The 19,978-nt window shown below is 50.7% G+C and overlaps 7 protein-coding genes across 7 annotated transcripts; 1 reads left to right on the top strand and 6 right to left on the bottom strand.

Annotated features, from left to right (window-relative positions):
- Positions 1-871: 871 nt before the first annotated feature.
- BROUX77_006792 (uncharacterized protein) lies at positions 872-1,808 on the bottom strand (the record flags this gene model as incomplete). The annotated part of the gene is made up of 2 exons (XM_073751815.1): positions 872-986; positions 1,042-1,808. 2 exons carry the CDS (start codon positions 1,806-1,808, stop codon positions 872-874), a joined length of 882 nt encoding a protein of 293 aa, XP_073602939.1.
- Positions 1,809-3,232: 1,424 nt separating this feature from the next.
- BROUX77_006791 (uncharacterized protein) lies at positions 3,233-3,743 on the bottom strand (the record flags this gene model as incomplete). Its single annotated transcript, XM_073751814.1, has 2 exons — positions 3,233-3,440; positions 3,502-3,743. The coding sequence occupies 2 exons, from the start codon at positions 3,741-3,743 to the stop codon at positions 3,233-3,235; spliced, it is 450 nt and encodes a 149-aa protein (XP_073602938.1).
- Positions 3,744-10,690: 6,947 nt separating this feature from the next.
- BROUX77_006790 (uncharacterized protein) lies at positions 10,691-11,919 on the bottom strand (the record flags this gene model as incomplete). The annotated part of the gene is made up of 4 exons (XM_073751813.1): positions 10,691-10,785; positions 10,850-11,543; positions 11,644-11,693; positions 11,778-11,919. The coding sequence occupies 4 exons, from the start codon at positions 11,917-11,919 to the stop codon at positions 10,691-10,693; spliced, it is 981 nt and encodes a 326-aa protein (XP_073602937.1).
- Positions 11,920-12,333: 414 nt separating this feature from the next.
- On the bottom strand, positions 12,334-12,873 carry BROUX77_006789 (uncharacterized protein; the record flags this gene model as incomplete). The annotated part of the gene is made up of 2 exons (XM_073751812.1): positions 12,334-12,450; positions 12,553-12,873. The coding sequence occupies 2 exons, from the start codon at positions 12,871-12,873 to the stop codon at positions 12,334-12,336; spliced, it is 438 nt and encodes a 145-aa protein (XP_073602936.1).
- Positions 12,874-12,912: 39 nt separating this feature from the next.
- On the bottom strand, positions 12,913-13,664 carry BROUX77_006788 (uncharacterized protein; the record flags this gene model as incomplete). Its single annotated transcript, XM_073751811.1, has 2 exons — positions 12,913-13,581; positions 13,647-13,664. 2 exons carry the CDS (start codon positions 13,662-13,664, stop codon positions 12,913-12,915), a joined length of 687 nt encoding a protein of 228 aa, XP_073602935.1.
- A 757-nt stretch (positions 13,665-14,421) lies between these two features.
- On the top strand, positions 14,422-16,540 carry BROUX77_006787 (uncharacterized protein; the record flags this gene model as incomplete). The annotated part of the gene is made up of 4 exons (XM_073751810.1): positions 14,422-14,459; positions 14,550-14,807; positions 14,872-16,329; positions 16,450-16,540. 4 exons carry the CDS (start codon positions 14,422-14,424, stop codon positions 16,538-16,540), a joined length of 1,845 nt encoding a protein of 614 aa, XP_073602934.1.
- Positions 16,541-16,894: 354 nt separating this feature from the next.
- BROUX77_006786 (uncharacterized protein) lies at positions 16,895-18,579 on the bottom strand (the record flags this gene model as incomplete). The annotated part of the gene is made up of 3 exons (XM_073751809.1): positions 16,895-17,989; positions 18,068-18,268; positions 18,358-18,579. The coding sequence occupies 3 exons, from the start codon at positions 18,577-18,579 to the stop codon at positions 16,895-16,897; spliced, it is 1,518 nt and encodes a 505-aa protein (XP_073602933.1).
- Positions 18,580-19,978: the final 1,399 nt, after the last annotated feature.

Raw genomic sequence — 19,978 nt, 5'->3', positions numbered from 1 at the left:
CAGCATCAACCATACAGGGCATCCGTAGAATGAACACTTGCGTCCGTGGCTGCTTTGTGGAACTGTGTCCTTCATACACCGCATGCTTGCACAGGTCCATCCCCTCTGCCCTTCCAGGTCGATGGTCACGTCTCCAGTCAAGTTAGCTTGTCTTTGTTCCGTACAGTGGAGGTAATATGGTGCTCCACACGCAGAATGAGAGAAGAGGGCTGCATGTTTGTTTCGTTGGGCCTGGCCACTGGGGACAGAAGGAGGGGTACCTCAACACAGTTTCTTAATGATACTTTATCTACGCTATGCTAACCAAGAGCATATAGAGCCTGTCTTAGCACCAAGGCCCATCTAGCTGGCCAGTTGTTGGACAAGAATGCCTTTGACTCTGCGGCTCCGCTCAAGTTGCATTCATCACCAAGTAGATACAAGGACAAGCAAAAAAAGCAGTAGGCTTATGAACAGAGAACGTGTAGACGAGCATGGAAGAAAAGGCTACCAGTTTCCTCTGCTTCTAGTCTATGATATCAGTGTAGCGCTACCATTCTGCGCTATGTATCATGTGCTGATGGACAACAACCCCACCAAGTGGGCTTGTGTGCGCATGCGTAATCTCAACTGTCTGATCAGTAGCCCCTCATGTTGTCTTGAGCGTCTGCTGGTAGTGACTTTGTAGTCCATATTCCAAATGTGAGACTCGTCTGATAGTGGGTCAAGACCTGATTACTTGATGGCTTTTGTATCAGTCCACCAAGACTCATGTGGCTCGGTTACCAATGCAAGTGCACATGATGCCTGTCTGGAGCTGTATTCCCTGGCTGGCTGTATGGCACAATTTCATCGTCGGCAGAAGCCTCCAGAAATAACAAATAGCCACGGTTTATGATGACTTTGTAAACATCGAATACACGCTCTTTTGAGCTTGATGGGCTACTTTCACAGCGGAAAAACGAGTCTCTGGTAGTCTTTTGCCAGCTTTCAGACTTTCCAGGACCCTAGACAATGTGAGTTAGAACCCACAAGACACGGAGATTGTGATCACAGACTTACCATTCAACGTTGACATATTTGACACTGCTTCCGGCAGTCTTTTGGATCTCTTTGTTGATTTTGGTGCTCGCAAGTCCGCCTCCAGCTCCATGACCGACCACTCCAGAGCGACCAAGGATAACATGGGTGACCCGCCGCCGCGCAAGATTCAGCGAGACTGTAGCGCCTTGCTGGGCAAAGAGCGTCTTCAACTTGAGGTCTGATATCAAAGGTTGGGTACTTCCGTTGATGTAAACAATCAACCCATGGAATATCCCTTTCCTTGGCTCGCTCGAAGTGGTAGCATGACGTTGTGTCAACCCTTGTGTGGAAGAAGCGTCAAGTTCAGTCTTAACTGCCTCGGACTTGACACCCCGAGTTTCATACGGACGCCCCAGCGCGAGATTATCGACCCCGCCAGTACTTTTTCCACTCTCTTCAACAGGGCCGCAAGTCTTTCGCATGGCCCCGGGCCTTGCCAGCATATCAGCGACAGTTGTCTGCGCTCGAATGCGGACCTCCTTGGGCACAATCATGTTCAACTTTTCGTCATAGTTGGCGGCTCCTTGACCATAAAGGTCCTGCATCCGCACACCACTGCCGTTCCCGCTCTTTAGCTGGCTTTGTAGTTTTGTCGCACGCGACTCACGCCATCCAGTGCCCGGTCGCGTCTCGGCGACCTGGTGACCGGTGGATGAGCTGTTCCATGCATCAAGTCGCGATTTCCTGGTCCCTCCGATGCGCGCTATCGCGTTGATAGTCAGCTGTTGTTTTTCGGGCGGCGGCATTTCGCTTGATATAAGAATTTTAACTTAAGAAAATAGAACTTATGGATGAGGTTTGAATGATGAGATGATGCGGTGGTGGTTAAAAAAACGTATTCCGGGCATGAAAATTCCGCGAATGGGGTTGTGTTGCTAGGCACTGAGGTCAAAGGAGACGCGTAGCTGACGCGAGATCACGTGTTGCATGGCTATGTTTACAGCTGGTAAACACTTCTTGACAGCTGCCAGCTATGGTACAGATGCTCGAATGAAAATCAGCAAAGACTATGAATCACAAATATTTTGAAGTGTGAATATGGAGAGTGAGACGATTGACATGTAATCACGTAGCTCAGGTAATGTCTTTTTTGGCCTCCATGATCACTGGATATTTTCATGACACCAGGTGTCTCGCAAAAAGCATGTGATTCTGCCGTAAGCCGCGACTATGTTTAAGCATACCGAGCTCACATGGCTGAAATATCTGGTGAAGAATGTGGCAAAGTGGCAAAAACTATGAGACTCTCAGGTGCTAAAAGTGAGAAAGAATGGGATTTTCCAGACGTCGGAACTGAAAATAGGGAGTTGGCTAGATCTTTCAACCAAAGGATGTTGAAAAGAGACTGAGACCCATGGACATACACAACCATAAGCAGTAAATAATCAGTTGGGATCTAGAACGTCAAAGAAACATATGAGTGAGTACATGCGCTCAGGTGCATGCTCACCAAGGTATCAGGAAATGAAAAGTTTTCATTATAAATGACGGAGGGACTTGGCTCAGACATTAGAATAAAGTTGCGCGTCATGGTGACACGGCGCAACAGCGGTTACACCAAGGGGACTCGGAGTTCCGGGCATGATTTAGAGTAGTCAGCCTGCCATCCGAACAGATCACGCATTGAGGATCTTGCAGAATGCACGTTCAGGCCACAAGTCGGGAAGCCAAATATAGAGTCACCTGCATAACGCTCCGTGCGCTGGATACCTAACATGCAAATTAATGGAGGACGTAATGGATACTTTAAGGGGCGACAGAATTCATTTACCAGATCTCTACCTGAGAAATAGTTTAACAAATATTAGATTATTCCAACTCATGAATTCCTCCGTAGAAAAAAGAAGCAACACATAAAAGAGCTAATCGTGATTCTCTTTTGGTCTTGTTGTACCCAAGTGCGAAGAAGGCCGTCATGTCAAGTCTGGCAAGCAGAACAGAACAGACAGCACGCTCTTCATGAACCAGCTCCATAAAGGAGTTCCACTAAATCCCGTCCACACAAATTGTTCCCGGCGACATGATTGCTTTTGCTTTGGCGAATAGAGAATAACATTGACAAATCCAGAAACAGTACAAGTGGTAACCCTCTCTAGAAGTCCTTCAAACTCCTGTCCTGTCGCCATAGCGGTAGCGCTCAAAACTCCGGAACTTGCAGGATTTAAGCGATTTACAGAGCGAGGGCAACGGCCAGGACACCAGCCAGACCAGCACCAGAGACAGCCATGGCCTTGCCGGCACCAGCGGTGACAGCAGACTGGGTGGGGACGTACGAGCCGGTAGGGACGTACGAGCCAGTGGGGGCAACGTAGGCACCGGTAGCACCGGGGACGGTGACGTTGGCAGGGATGGGGGCGGGAGCGGGGCTGCCCTCCTTGCTGTAGAAGCAGTTAGTATGCGATCGTTGAAAGAATGGTGATTGTCGAGAGCAAAACGTACCAGCTAGTGCAGTCGACGTGGGCGGTGACGTAGACGGGCTTGACAATGGTGCAGTCAGGGATGGTGATGGTGGTAGCCTCGGTGATGGTAACCTTCTTGTTGGCGAAGGTCAGGACGGTGGCCTCAGGGCAGTAGGTGACGAACTGCTCAACGACCTCGGTGACGTAGGTGACGTTGGGAGCAGCGGTCTGGGCCGAGACAACGGCGGCGGTGGCAGCGACGATGGCAGTAGAGAACTTCATTTTGACTGATTAGGGGGGTTTGGAATAAAAAAATATTAAGTTGAACAGGAAAAAATAATAAGGCGAGAAGAAATTAAAAGTTGCTGGTAACGAATGTCTGGACTGTAAAAGTCACGAGTGGGAAAGAAGCGAGTGTGTGTGGGTGAGGAGGAAAGGAAGAAAGAGAACGAGATGAGATGGAAGGTCTCCAAGATCTTTATAGAAAAAAGCGTCTCAGCGTCTAACATAGCCGCAGCCGAAACAGCAGCACCTATCCGTTGCTGTGATGGGAGGGTCCTAGTATCCTCCGGCTCTGGCTGTCTAACTGGTGTCGTTTTAAGCCTGATCCTAGTCCTGGGTTGAGTCCTAGCGCCTGGGCCCTGTTCTCCCACCCAGATCCCTTTTACCCCTGGCCGTTCCTGTATACCAGCAGCCTCCGCCCTCTGGCGAGGTTGGCTCATGCCCTGGGCCTCTTCTGGTGCCCTGCCCCTTTTTCCTTTCTGTTTTCGGCCCCCGTCCCCTAATTGAATCTGGTCAGTTGTTAGTTTGCTCGTGTATGCGCCTGGTGTGCATGTATCACACAAGCGGCCCAGTTGCAGCCATCTTGCACCTGCTTCAAGGTGTAAGGAAAAGAGGTGAAGACTCATGGCGGTGTGAAAATAGCAGTCTCTGCGAGACATAAGCGAGATAGGCCTTTCATTGTGCATGTCTATTACCTACCACATACAACCAAGCTCCGGCCTATTTCCTTGTTGTCAGGACCATGGCCGGCGAGCCAGCAGATGCAACGGTCACCGCTTCCTATGCCTTCCACAGGCCCGGTGCGCCATGCCAGCGCGTCGCCAAAAGGCCCCCCTCTCTCTGCTTCCGCCGACCTTTGGGCATTGTCTGGAACGCGGGAGGCTTGCAGGGACGCCTCTCTCTCTCCGCTCGCAAAAGCCATTCTGGCCCTGTCCGCGATGCTCTGGCTGTTCGATCGGCTGTTGGCCCTCCCTTGTGACAGAACACCCACAGAACAGCTGAAGCCGACGAGGCTAAATGCAGCCTTACTCTGAGAACAGCAGCCAGTTTGCCTGCCTCCCTCTTCCCGCGCTGATCCAATCAAAAGGGACAGACACCACACCCACCGGACAAGATTCGACGATACCGCGGCAAGCAAGATTGGACCCGGGCCATGTACCTGGACAAGAATTCGCCCACATTCTCTATGGCCAAACAAGTACAGGTACTTGGGCCACACCGCCGTCGCTCTGCCAGCACACACACACAACTCTCTCAGACGGAAAGGGAAAACCCGCACAGCAATCTTGATTCTCGTATTCCTGCCCTTTTTCTCCCAAAAGTTCTTTTATTTAGTCGCATTCCCCATTGGCTAGTTAATTCCGACACAAACCCTGCCTCTGGCCTTTGGTAGGGTTACGGATGGTTTACGGTTTACGATAGAATTTTCATGGCAGGCCGACCTTGTCCTCGTCACTAGCAATTACGATGAGATGAGGCTTTAGCGAGCTTCTGCAACTTCGCCTGTCCCCCGCTTCCATCCGCCCCAGGCAATTTCTCCCCAATGCAACTGACTCCGCTCCCATGTAGAATTCTAGACCTCTGATTGCGCAAATCGTGAAATTTCGCTTTTAGCTCTCCACGCTTTAGGGCTCGGCGGATGTTGCGTTGTCGCCAGTTGGTAACCACAACAAATCTTGATCGAAAAGGAAGAAAAAAAACAAGATGCCTTTCTGAGAAATGAGTCGCGGGGTCTGCGGAAAGCAACAAACAGGAAATAGAACCATCAAGAGCACGAGCATAAGCACGAGGCAGGAGCTGAGATGGTCAGAGAGCTAGAGAGGAATGTGCCTGGTTGGGTACTTTCCTTGATTAGTTATCCTTTGCCCTATGGTGGCAACTGCCTTTTTTCTTTGCTGCAGACTCGAAGTCACCGTTTACCTAACTAGTTGATGGCAGCTGCATTTTGTTTGACAGCAAGCAGGCCAAGCCGTTTGGTCGACCACAAACATCTGCAACGGGAGTTTGAAAATTGCCATGTGTCTCCAGAAGCAATGTTTTCTTTGTTGATTGCTTTTTTTTTCTGTAGTCTGAAAAAAAACAAACACACACACACACACACCCGCTAACCCGTACCAAGTCTTCACTATCCTTGACACTAATGCAGGGACTGGGATAAGCATACAAAGGAGCATCGTAGGAAGAAAAAAGATATCCGTGCCCTGTTCCCTCTTTCCATCCCGTCTTATGGTAACAGGCCCACCATGCCCGCCCTGGCTGGCTATTACCTTGACTTTTTTTTTTTTTATCTTTTTGCCTTGACCTTCCTGTTGCAGTTTCCCGCTTCTACAACTTGCCAACACCACATGAATCTGCAGACGAAATGAAAATGGCTGGTAACTACTAGTTGCGTTGCTGTAGTGAATCCTGCTCCTTGTTTTGCTCTTGCACTTTTGTATCTTGCTACATGACAACCACGCGCTCTAAAGCACAACTCGTGGTACACACATGATAGTGAGATCCCACCGGCTTTATGTGCGTTTCACGGGCCTCTGTCAGTTCACTTGTCAATGCAGGGCCTTCAACACATCGCAAAGCCGCCAGTAACTATAACTGACACTCTGCCAGTCGGCAGGTAAGCCAGAGAGTGACCCGTAAGCCTGACAGCCAAAAGAAAACCTCCCGCCGCTGGCCGTAGCTTGTGAATGTGTTCGTCGGCAGGATCTCTTGAGCGCCTGTTGGCTGGTGTCGATGCTGCTATAAACAGATAAACAGGCTGCCATGCTGGCACGGCCAATACTGTTGGGTGTGCTCTGACCTTTCCACGCGACGCACAGAACATGACTACATCCATACGGGTACTAACTAGTAGTCAGTATATCGATCGTGCTTTCCGTCAAGCTACACAGGCGAAGCACTCCTCCCAGTCACTTTTGTACGGCAATGGAGTTTGAATAGAGAGCTCATATTTTAGTGTTTCCCAAGCGGTGAAGCCCGAGGCTCTGTAGGTAATTTGCTCCTCGTATTTTGTTTTGGAGGTGGAAGGTCCATCCCATAACCTGTCATGTTCTCGCAACCTACACCGACGGCACTCGTATACAAGCATACCGTGTACATACATCATCGCAGCTATGATCGTGCGTGTGTAATTGTTGTACTCACTAGTGACCATGTACAGCGCTGGCTGGCTAGCTGAACACATCCAGAACGCCCCATTCCAGCGGCCCATGACACTGTATATGCATGTCCCCTGATCACCAGCATTTCGTATCCATTCACTTGACCCTGTAATTCATGCTTCCAGAACTGCACATTCCCGCAACACCAGGCCAGTGCCTGACACGATAATTCGTGCAAGCCAGTCGAAACGCTCTCTAGAGCTTCTTCATTTCCTTGCAGCTTGCCCGTCTGAACTTCCCTTCTTCGTGTTGGCATGACACGTCTAGTCCCCTAACCACCCGGCTTCATCTCCAGAAGCAGATCGATTAGCCCGACAGGCCTGCCTCTAGGAATACGAATATGCCTCATGTTCTGCCCCCTCAACTTTCTGCCCTTAGCCCCCCTCCCCCTCTATCCTATCATAAACGACATGGGCATACGCACAAGGTTCTGCTTCCGGTCAAAGGATGGAAAAGAAAAATACAACCATGGCACACAAAGCCTTCGGCTCACAGATAAGCAACACAAGCTTATGTTGCCCGCAAGTGGCTTGTAAATATAAAGCCGAACCACTGCGGGACAGTACGATTAAATTATTAGGCTCAGCACTGCCTCGCTGAGTTCCTGGTTAATGTCGTCCAATCTCATACGTACCGCCTTATTTTCCGGGCCTTCTTCTTTTCTTTTGGGACACCATCAGTTGATGTCGTGCCAGAAATGCCGGTAAGTCTCCGACGCTTGCATCTTGGACCTCTTCGCTTTGTTTTCCTGCCATATTACTGTCGTCTTCCTGATGTCTGAGCCTTCTATTGTGCGTCTACGGGACAAGGGCCTTTCCTCCCCCTTTCAGACAGTACCTCGTGAGCCCAAAGCGCGGTGCCAATACGAAAAAAAAAAAAAAAAAAAAAAAAACAAGCAATGAGATAAGGAACGTTACCAGTGACCTAAAGTGCCCTTTCATGTGATCGTCGTCTTCAGCAAAGCTATGTGGTGCGCAGAATATACAAATACAGCCATAGCCCATCCCTTCGTCGCCTCGTTTCCCCATGGCTAGATTTTTGACCCGAGAAATGCCTGCAGACTTCGGGCCTATATTCAGGGAACTCTGCTATTCCCGTCGCCAGTTCCCTTCTGGCGATCACTGAAATCCCAGAACACCATACAAGCCACGCCTGTCATGTGTTCAGGTTCCTTGCCTGTCGTTCGCTCCCAGCGTTCGCGGCAAAGAGCTCTGAAATGCCGACTGTTTGGTCTTGTCTATCGCCCCTAGATTTTCTCTTACCAACCCTCCCTGTGTCTTTGCTGCTCCTCGTTCCCGTAAACCCCTTGGGCCAATTGTCTTATTTCTAAAAAAAAAAATAAAAGAAAAAGGGAAATGACCCCCGATATGCAATGAGCTCATCTCATATGTCATGAGTCTTGCTGTTTACGTCTTTGGGCGTTTTTCGCCATCGACAAAGGAACACTCCAAAGCTCATGCCAGACTATTGGCATCACGTAAATACCAACAGTTATCTGTCTTCTTCCAACTAACCCAATGCCGTTCTTGTTTTCACGAACGAGCCCCAGACCGACCTGGAATAAGGTTTAGTTTAGTGAGTTCACTCTCAACAAAAACCAAAGCACGCGTAATTGGTGTAGTGGTAACATTAATCGTTGCCATCAAAGCAATGATTTCGATTAGCCCTGGGTTCGATTCCCAGATTACGCAATGCATTTAGTCTGGTGTGCTTCTCGGAAGCACCAGTTAGCTTTTTATCATCTGAAATGATTCTTGAGATTTGGTGTGCCACATATCCAGAGAAATGTGCCCCTTTGCGTCATGCATTTCATTTTGAGTCGTTTAGCTGGTTTTTTTTTTTTCTTTTTTCGGGCGTAAGATTTGGGGTGAAACCCCTAAAAAAAGGTAAAATTGAGACACAGCTTAAGGGGTTCACTTTGTTTTTTCCACTTCACTTCTTTGTGGTCTACGAATAGGGTTAGGGCTGTAAGCATGTTAGTATATTGGAAAAGGGACCAGTTTGTTCCAAATGTTGGTCTATGCTAAGATGAGTCTAACTATATGCAAAGATTGGTCTATATACAGAGAATGCGGCCTTGGTGATTGTGAGGCACGCGGAAGTGTCGGCTGAAGTGACAAATTCCGCTACTCTTCTGCTTACAGAGGAGAGGGGTTGTCGGCTTGACTTCCAACATTGACGCTCTGAAGTGGGTGCGGTCTTCGATGTTGGGAGGAAGCCCAGCATGGGTCGGAAGGCGCAACGATGTTGCTGGGACGGACGTAGGTGGGGCTGGTGGTGATGCGGATGAAGCAGGCCTGTTGTGTGTGAGAGGCAAGCTGGCATTGTGTGTGTGCGATCCCGTAGAGTTGGATTGTCTGGGAAAGCAACTTGGAGCAGGCATTGTGGATTATGGTCCGGGTTTTGCCGCCGATCGTGCACACCTTCCGCTCGGCGGTGTCGTTTATTGCGGTGCGTGCGCATCGATCATTCGACAATGGGGTGTCCGCACATCTCGTGGAGTTGTATGGATGGGGACGTTGTTGCGAAGCTGAGTTGTCGTGTGCAGTCAGTGCAGAATCACTTGTAGTTGTGTAGTGTAAATCCGAGGACTGTTGTTTGTGACCCGTGTTGTGGATGATTGTGACAACGGGTATTTCGTTTCGTGTGATGGATCAATATTAGCCTCTGCTGCGGGCGTTGTGGGCAGACTTCTGAGCACTCTTTCATCATGGACGTGGAGATAATTTTCCAAAGGGTGGGGTTTACTATCTAGCCAGACGGGCTCTCCCCTTCTTATTCCCAGGGACCACACGACTCCTCCACAAAAGGTGCCAACCATGGTTCTCTGTTCGCGGGAGGTGGTGAACATGTTGATTTGAGAACAGGTGGACACGGCAGCGCTGTAGTAAAGACACAGCGTGGGAGGGGTCGAACCATGACTCTGGTCAGGCGGTGGTTTGGGGATGTAGGCAGAAGGTTTGGTTGATGACTACCTGGTGAACTTGGTGTGTTGGTAACAGCGGTCCGGTCGATCCTATGGCAGGGCAGATTGGCTGGTCAATTATTGATGGGTGGAAGCGTTTGGCACGCGCACGCGATCAATGCGGATTCGGGGAGCAAGAAGCTTATGGGGCTTTTCAGCCCACGGTCGGCGATAGATTTTTGTCTGTTCAAGGGCTGGTGTGGTATTGCCAAGAATCAGATAGGCAGTCCAAAGACTCTGTGATTGTGGTCTTGAACGCGAGGCAGACACCGTTTGACGAGTGGTGGTGTCTGGAGTTACTTGGAACCGCGGGAGGTCGAGGAGGGATGAGTCGGGAGTATTGGACTCATTGTTGAAGACCGTGGAAGGTTGGCCGAGGTTGGTGGCCTCTTCTTTGAATTTATCCCCGGGTTCCAAGCATTACGGCTTGTTGATGATGTTGATCATTTGGCGGAGTGGAAGCAAACGATGAGCTCACAATCTGTAAAGAGGACTGGTTTGTAAAAAAAAAATGAAAGTGTCGGTCTGCGCAGGAGGGCTTATATAAGGGGGTGCGCCTCAAGTGAAATAAGGGGCTGCATAGGGGATGTGTGTTGTGGCGCTGGAAGTGTGGAACTGTGTTAGGGTATGGTAACATGTACGAATGATGGCCATTCTTGATAATTGGACATAGACCACTACTGGTTCTAGAAATTAAATCCTCATAACTAATTGTTATTGAACATTCATTAGTTTAGATGATTTAATATCCCAGACATATGCTAAAGCGTCTCAAGAAGTGTTTGTATGAACAAAAACCCATATTCTCTAAACAATTTCAATATCTAATGAGTGTGAAGCCACTCTAGCATTTGGTCATAGGCCACTTCTTGGGCCTCTTTGATCTCAGGTTGGGAATAGTCGCCAACGACAGCAAAGCCTAGTTAGTTGTATGTTAGCCACACATGTTTGTTTGTCTTTGATTTGTGTGCTCGGTAACATACCATGAGGGACGCCAGGATACACTTTGACTTCGTGTTCCAAGGATGTCTTCTCCATCGTTTCCTCGCCATGAGCGCGGATTTCATCGGGGAAGAGGGGGTCGTTTTCCACGCATACCAAGCTCAGTGGAGCCTTGAGACCGTCAAAGTCTCCGTGCGATACTGAAGTGGGATGGGCCAAAACTCCAGCCTTGATTAACGGGCCCTTCCGAACCTCGCCAGCTCCCTCAGTCGGCGCCGCATCGCCATAGACGGGCTGGTTTTCCTTGGATAGAAGCAGGACATAGCGACCACCAAAGCAATAGCCAGCAGCATAGATGCCCTGGCCCTCTGTGACCACGGTAGAATACGTTTCCTTGCACCCATCAATGACCCGGTACAGCAGCGGCATGACCTTGTCCTGCGTGTGGCGTGCTAGCCACATGTCGATCATGAAGCTTTTTGCCGTCTCGGCTGCGCGCACCTTGAAGATGTCCAAGAAGGACGTGGAGCCGAGGTCCAGCTCGTTTTCGAGACCGGCCGCGTTGGGCGCCGGGTCGCCGCCAAAGAGATCTGGCATGACGACCAGGAAGCCCTCGGACGCAAATCTGTCTGATTGGATCTGGTTGTTGACCGAGTGCAGCCCCGTACCACCGGTCAGGAGCAACAGAAGACGTGCCGGCGCATGTGGGTAATCAGGAGGCTTGGAAATGTAGCACTGTTACGCCAGTCAGCAAAATACAAAAGCCACACATGTATTAGTTAGAGATGGATATTTAGTGCCAACGGCCAAACTGTGCAGCACAGACTTGCATTACCTCGACATCGTTTATTTTGACTATTTCACCGGTTGACGCCTTTCCAGAAGCTAGTGAATGTAGTCCATGTTAGCGGCTCCATCACCTCATCAGGTAACATGAGGCACCGTCGCTTCGAGGTGGCAAAAACATACGAGTTGGTCTGTCGCTTGTGCAACAGTCGCCCATCGCCGGCGTGGAGACAGGTACCTCCTCCGCGGAGCTGCCGACAGGAGTCGCTTGATTCTCCTGGGCATCGCTCTCAGGAGCTCTGGTTGCATCTTCGTGGCTCGCCATCGTATCGTGGGATGATTGGGAAGCTCTAGTGGGGCTGGTAGCTGAATCCGGAGAAAGGTGCGTGAATATTGGGACGGACCAGTTGGTTAGTAGCCAAGATTCAGGGTGAAATGCAGAAAATGGAAGCACGTGATATGCTGGTGGGACGAATCTCGATGGTATGTTGCAGATGAGGTTGTGACATGAATGTGGTTCGATCTAAATCGTGGCTCGTACTGATGGCGTCTTGCTGCTTTCTCACAGGTGGATGGTGGGGCCGGGAGTATATTAGGGTTAAGGACCCTGCTAACTATCGGAAAATGGACGAACTAACTAGTTCGTTAGTTCCCCTCGAACAAAATGAAATGACGAGAACCTCATTATTGGTTAGCTATTGACTCTAAACTAGACAAAATTACACCCCCAAAGCCTGCTTCATGGGAACTGCTCTTCATCCACGTCATAGGTAAGGTCTCGCTGGCCCAAGCCTAGTCTCTCCAAGCCTGCTGTCTTGTACACCCAAAGACCGCTGGTGACGGCCATTTCCATGGCCTAAAGTTGCCAGGGCGTCTTCTTCTGCCGAACAGTGCCGTTTTGTTCTGCGGTCTTCAGCATCTTTTCGGTCCGGGCTTTTCGCTTCTGCTCAAACGCGACAAGTCCATCCTTGATCTTTCCGTAGTTGCTTTGCAGGAGTTTCGAGAACAAGAAGACATCCTCGAGCGCCATGGAGAAACCCTGACTGCTGTGAGGCGGCATTGCATGGGCGGCATCTCCAATGACGAGGCAGCGGCCGCGAGACCAAGCCCGGCCGGGAGGCACCTTGTAGATGGGATAGAACTTGATGACGTCTGCCTTGTTCACAGTGGCACGAAGCGTAGTCATCCACTCGCTATCATCGTCGCCAAGAAGACCGTGAAGGGTGGATTTCCAGTTCTCAACCTCCTGTTTGCCGCGCTCCTCCCAACCATCACGCATCTCTGCGTTTGCGGGGAGAGAGACCTCGCGAGAGAAAAATCAGTAAAGCAGATCTTTGTTCGGTGTAGTTGGCGACAGTCCGAGCAAGCCATCGGAGGTGAGCGTTGCATTGAGACTGTATAGAGAGGAGGCGATAGGAGGGAGGCCCGAGGTGGGTATCAGAGAGAACATGTTGGCAATCCCCGAGTACTCGGGGACACATCCTGGGTCAACGTATAGCCGACGAACGGCAGAGTGGATACCGTCGCAGCCAAAAAGGAAGTCAGCAGTATCCTTGGTACCATCGGAAAACGATATAGTGACCTTGCCACCCTTCTCCTCAATCTCGGTCAGCTTCTTGTCGTAGTGGATCAGGATATCTGCCTTTTCAACTGCCTCAATCATGACATCCATGACATCGGCTCGTCTGATGCGCACGTATCCAAAGCCTGTCTGTCCTTTGCTCCAGGAGACAGCTGACATGGTTCCCATGACCTTGCCCTTGAGGGAGTGCATGACGATATTGGGAGTTTCGGCACCCTTGCCCAGAATGTTGCGGTAGACTCCAAGCCGATCCAGCAGCCGGAGGCCGTTGGATGGAATCCCGATTGCTCCTCCAAGCGTGGTTGGTTCACGGCGAATCTCATAGACAACGGGCGAAATGTTGTGGGCTTGCTTTAGGCGCAGTGCTGCTGCCAAGCCGGCAGGTCCAGCGCCGATGATAATGATCTGTGAGGAGGGGTGTTAGCACTAATCGAGGAGACGATGTCGGGTTGTAGGCCAGCAGAACATACCTTTTGCAAGTCGTTCATTGTGATAGTTGGTAAATGGTGTGGGGAAAAATAAAGAAAGTGAATTACTGTCAATTCGTAGAGGCCACCGTGATTTGGGCAATGGACGAGAGCGCCATTATCATTTATATTCGGAGGGGAGGTCTATGGGCGGAAATGCCGCCGAAATCCGCCTCGGGGCAATCAGCCCTCAGCGATGAAGCATAGTGATGCACCGACACGGGGAAACATTGAATGTTTCGGAGGCTTATCTTGCGTTTATCGGGGAAGTCTGCTGTTGAAACGAGTGAAGCATGCTGGGAGCGGTGGTGGGATAGCAAATCTTGCCGTTATTCAGAGTGGTGCCCAAGCGGAGTTTGCTGCCTTCTCCGTCGCTGCCGCCGCCGATGGTGCTGCGCATGGGCAGAGAGTTCCTGGTCGGCACTTTTTGGCGACAAACCCGCCGCCGCTGGCGCTAATGTGGCGCTAACGCGCGCTTTGACTAGCACGTGACCCCACCAAGTAAGGGTTGACACGAGGGTTGAGATGACCAACCAAGCAGCCTACCCCACCAATTAACGCCAGACGCGAACTCGACGCGTGGACTGACTTTTTGTGGCCCGCCTGTATCCTTGTGTATTTGGGTCTTGTATTTTGTATCCGCCAGCTAGCCATCTTCATCCTTTGTTAGGCTTCCAGCAACCTCTTTCTTTCTCTGCCGGATCAACACAAACGAAGTCCGCTTGCTGCACACGGAATTGCCACTGCCATCACCATCACAAATTCATCCACATTGAAAATGGATGCCCAAAGTGCGCTGTCGGCCGGCGCGATTAGGTGCGTGTTCTTCTGGCTGTAGCCCCGCGGGGCCGAGCAACGGCGTTGATATACCGCATGGCCGGATACTAACGAGTCTCAACCCCGCAGCCTGATATTTACGGACAGGGATCGCGTGGTTGAAACCTTTGGCGAGCCCGTTGTCCAGTGTCTCCAGGTGAGACCCATGAATAAGGATGGCGGTGCTGGCGGCAACGATAGATACCGCCTCGTGCTGAGTGACTCGATCAACTATGTCCAATGCGTCATGGGCGTTCAGATGAGCCACATTGTGCGCGAGGGAAAGCTGCAGCCCAACTCTCTGCTTCGCCTCAAGACATACAACCCTAGCGGCGTTGGCAACAAGAGGTAGGTACACCAAGATGAAATTCACCAATCGTCTGACTAACAGTCTATGCGTCTCCACCTGTAGAATCCTGATCCTCGTTGATCTCGTCGTTCTCGAGGAGTACGCCGTCAATGAAAAGATCGGAAAGCCCGTCCTCTTGGAGGCTGATGCCTCTGCTCCTCCCCCACCACAGGCCGCCCCTGCCCCGATCGCCCCGACCAACTTCTACGGTGCCAAGACAGAAGAACAAAAGCCCCGCATCGCTGCGCCCCGCCAGCAGACATACGGCGGAAATGCCAGCCGCGGCAGCAACAGCAGAAATGGCGCTGCCATCTCCAAGATCGAGAGCTTGTCTCCCTACAACCATAAATGGACCATTAGGGCCCGTGTGTCGTTCAAGTCAGATGTCAAGACGTGGCACAAGGCCTCTGGCGAGGGCAAGCTTTTCAGCATCAACTTGCTAGACGAAACCGGCGAAATCAAGGCCACATGCTTCAACGAGCTGGTCGACCAATACTACGACGTGCTTGAGCAGGGTAGCGTATACTACATCTCAACTCCGTGCAGAGTCAACATGGCCAAGAAGCAGTTTAGCAACTTGCCACATGAGTATGAACTAGCGTTTGAGCGTGATACGCTGATTGAAAAGGCCGAGGACCAGACCAGCGTGCCCCAAGTCATGTTCAACTTCCACACTATCCAGGAGCTACAGAATATTGAAAAGGATACCAACATTGATGTCATCGGCGTCATTAAGGAAATTGGCGACGTAGCTTCCTTGACTTCCAAATCAACGGGTAAGCCGTATGAAAAACGTGATGTCACCATTGTCGATGACACGAATTACTCTGTTCGTGTGACGGTTTGGGGCAAGACGGCTGCCGCCTTTGACGGCCAGCCCGAGCAGGTTGTTGCTTTCAAGGGTGTCAAAGTGTCCGATTTTGGTGGCAAGTCTCTATCTCTGCTGAACAGCGGATCGATATCTCTGGACCCTGACCACGAAACCGCCCACCGCCTCAAGGGCTGGTACGACTCCCAGGGCCGCACCGACACCTTCAACACCCACAGCAACATGGCCAGCATGGGAGCCGCCACCGGCCGGCCGCAAGTGTTCAAGCTGATTGGCGACGTCAAGTTGGAGAACACGGGCATGGAGCAGGAGGAGTACTTCAACATCAAGGGCACCGTCGTCTTTATCCGCCAGGAGAACTTTGCCTATCCGGCCTGCCCGACTGAGCGCTGCAACAAAAAGGTCATCATGGACGGCGACGGCTGGCGCTGCGAAAAGTGCAATCTGACGCACGAGCGCCCGTCGTACCGCTACATCATGAGCGTCAACGTCTGCGACCACACCGGCCAGCTCTGGCTCAGCTGCTTCGACGAGGTCGGCCGCGCCATCATGGGCATGCCCGGCGACGAGCTCATGGCCCTGCGCGAGGAGCACGGCGATGCCGGCTCGGCTCCGGCTTTCGAGAACGCCGTTTGCCGCACATACAACTTCCGTATCCGCGCAAAGATGGATACCTACCAGGACCAACAGAGGTATGTTGTCCGCGTCCCCATCCCCTGTCTGAATGCACATTCCCCCATCATACACGATGTATATGAAACGACCGAGTAAAAAGAGAACACTAATGCTAACACTTGCTTTTTTTTCCACAGAATGAGATACCAGGCCATGTCCGCGGTGCCCCTGGATTTCAAGACCGAGGGCCAAAAGCTGGCGGATATGATCAAGCAGATGAGCATGTAATTAACTTTTTTTCGAGAACCAGCTGCACGTATCCTCACAGTCTGCTCCTACTTATGTATTCTTTCATGTGGCAAAAGGGGTTTTTTTTTGTTCTTGGTTTCTACACCCACCTCCCCCCTTCCCTACCACCGTTTATGATGAATCTTCAAAGAAACTGCATATGATTGTTTGGCGTAACCACGAATTGTATATCCATCGTTATTTTTATGATTACATTTCTTTTTTTTGGCTTCTCTTTTTTGCCCCATTTTCTAGGGGTAGCTGTCTCAATTGACCGTGACTTTGATTGCTCATTTTCCATTATTTCTTTCTTTTGTTTTAGTCTATCCGACTCTAGCCAAGTAGATCAAGTTATCATGCTGCGGTTGATATCCCGGCCATTAGATCCTCATCGTCCATACTAATGTCAAAGTCGGCTGGTGGTAGCTTATCGCCCTCGGGCACTGGCTTCTTGCGCTTGGCATCATGGTTCATGGCTAGGACGTAGTCTGGAAGCGTCTTGACCAGCCGCGTCATGTCCTGCCCGACACTCTCCAGCCTGGCCATGCTGTCCCGCAGCGCGTTGAACCGAGCCTTGAGCTCGGCGGGAGTCCTGAACTCGGACGGTTTGAGGAAGACGACGTGGGCCGGGACGTTGTCCTGGGCTGGCACCAGCCTTGCCATCACCATCGACTCCGATATCATGGCCTGTACCATGGCAGCTGTGTTTTCCAGATTGGGCGTGGAGCCTGCCATGGTGGTGGAGAGATGTTGTTGGATTTCAGAAACCGTGCATCTCCTGTAGATATTTTGTAGGCGGCTAATTTGCCATTTGGGGTAGTAGCCGCAGACCATTTCTATCAGCCCGGCGTTGTTGTCCCGCACCCACGTCACCGAATGGGAATCTATTTGTGCCTGGAGGTCTGCGTAGCTCTTGCCGAAGGCCTGTGCTACTTCCATGTAGGGCTTGGACAGTGACGAGAAAACCTTGTGCATGATCTGGGTTGAAGGACTGGGAAACGTGGCTGGACCAACGGACCCGAGGACTATTAATGTTGTGAGGATCCAGCGCTTGTAGGCGTCAACCGACACATTTACGAGACCACCGTTCCTGAGCCTATGGACAGCACAACGACCAAAAGAGTTCCGCGCGGCTTTCCACTGCCCCTTCGTGCACAAGGCAAGGCCGCACGTCATCTCATACATTAGCACGTCTCGGGATGTAATGGTTGCGCTCATGTTGGCCATGTATTCTGGCGGAGGAAGCATTCGAGAGCAGAGGTGGGGAGCAGGCGGATAAGGCCCGCCTGGGAAGTGAAGTGGTACAGTGGAAACCAACGGCATAACGAGGTCCAGTAGGGATGCTTTATAGGCAATTGTGACGACGCGACTCCTTATTGAGCTCAGGAAAGAGATGCTGGGGTCGATTCGGAGCAATGCTGTGGTGACAGCATCAACGGCTATCGTGGCCTGGGGATAGGGTGATATCACATGTTAATCCCAGTCCCGTAATGCAGCCAACCAACTCACCAACCGACAGCGACTTACGTTGAGGATCTTGAGGTCTAGGATTGTGTCAAGGAGATACACCGCTGAAGGGCCGATATAGCGGATTTGGATTCGATCCAGTAATGCAGTGAACTTGAGCAACTCGCTGGCAAAGAGGGGCGTAACATCGGAGCTATGTTTGCGTAGTGTGGCCTCGAGAACAAGGCCGAATGATATGGTATGAACGGCGGGATCAAGAGCCTTTGCAAGATATTCTTAGGTTAGAAAGAGCAATGGGCGAAAAAACAAAGGTGTAATAGCCATAGCCATCCACAGCGTCGGGAGACGACTGCACAGGCCCGATGACGTCGTTGGGTGGGAGGGGAATTGGCGGGGGCGCAACTTGCTTGGAGGAACTGAGTGGCGTTGGTGATATCGCCCGATGCCTGCTCAACGGGGCCTTGCATAATGAGCTGGACATGTTCTTTGATCAGTCTGTCGTAGTCCGCATCACTGAGATCTGTGATGTTTGGCGGAGGGAAGCTTTGAAGCTGGCGGATTGGGTCTTCCATGGCGACGGGAAGCTGGGCGTTGGGTCAAGAAGATGCGAGGTTGAGAGCGGAAGCGGTCAGTAGAAAAAGAAAGATGGAGAAGATCTTGCACACAATTATGGATAGATTGAAATGTATGCCGGGGAAAAGAAACATGTGCAATGTGATAGCAGTCAAGCTTTGTATAAAGGTTGTTGAAGATTCACAAGGCAACTAGCTTGAGGTTGCTGGCAGCATGGCTCCGAGGTTTAGCCGTGACTGGGGTTGAAGGAGTGATGCACCGAGATCCGCTATTATTCGGTCAGAGCCAACAGGTCGGTGAGTAGCTACACCGACAGTAACATCGTCGTTGTTGCAGGGGTAGAAGAGCAACCGGTTGAAGTGTCGCTGTGTATGAGGATGTCAGACGAGGCTAACGCGTCGGTTTCAAATGTACATGTATACATGCCAGATAGACGCACATGCACTGTCATAATTCAATATTGCTGTATATGAACTGACATATCTAGGTACCGGCAATGTTTCTAAAAGTTCGTATTGGCCTACTCGAAAAGATTCAGGACGAAATTATGAGCAACGTAGAAAGTAACTAGACAAAGGTATGTGGTATTTCGTGGAGGATTGCGAATAGAAATCTAAGACGACAAAGGCCTTCCACTCTAAAAAAGACCCCCCATCGCGGCAATCAAGGAAACTGAAAAAAAAACTAGCGAAAAGAGAAATAGACAACCAAGATGGAACAGCACAGCACGACTAACAAAGATTGAAGCAACTAGTGCTTCAAGTATCAGGCGACATGGACTATGAATTTAGAAAGATAACTAATGAGGAATGGTACAAGGAAACTAACTGGCCGGCCGAATTCCGTGGTTCGTAGCATCATTAATAGTACATGGAAAGATGACAACGGCAAAGCAGAGGAAAGAAGTAGGCGGAATATGGTAGTATCATCATAGTAAAACAGCAGAAAACTAGACCCCCAATTTCAGAGAAGGTGGCCATGGCAAAAACTTGAAAAGACAAAGCAAAAAAAAAAAAAACACAGAGAAATAAAACAAGGCGACGCTCTTCCTCCACCGTCTCACCTCAGGGTAGCAAATCTCGAACTAAAGCCAAAAGGTTCTCGCTGAAGGCCACGGCACGGCACAGCACGTGTATTGCAAGCTGTGGCGTCTTGGTATCTGCATTTTGCGGGTTTCAGGAGTCGATGGCCGTTGGCTAGGCTTCGGCGACTGTGTTACACTGACGCAAGCAACCATGTGCATGGGTATTGAAAGACGGACAATTCGATCAACAAGGTGAGCATGAACAAGGGCATGTACTGCGGGTGGTGGTAGTCGATCACGAAAACAAAGCCCCCATCAGGAAACGGAATGGTCAAGCATCGAACGGTCCCATGAGTAGCTCCATGCAGCCAGTG

This window comes from Berkeleyomyces rouxiae (assembly GCF_048999995.1).
Source record: "Berkeleyomyces rouxiae strain 22BRR77 chromosome Unknown BrBRR77_ptg000009l, whole genome shotgun sequence".
NCBI classification, from domain to species: Eukaryota; Fungi; Ascomycota; class Sordariomycetes; order Microascales; family Ceratocystidaceae; genus Berkeleyomyces; species Berkeleyomyces rouxiae.
This window is presented reverse-complemented; position numbering and strand designations above follow the sequence as displayed.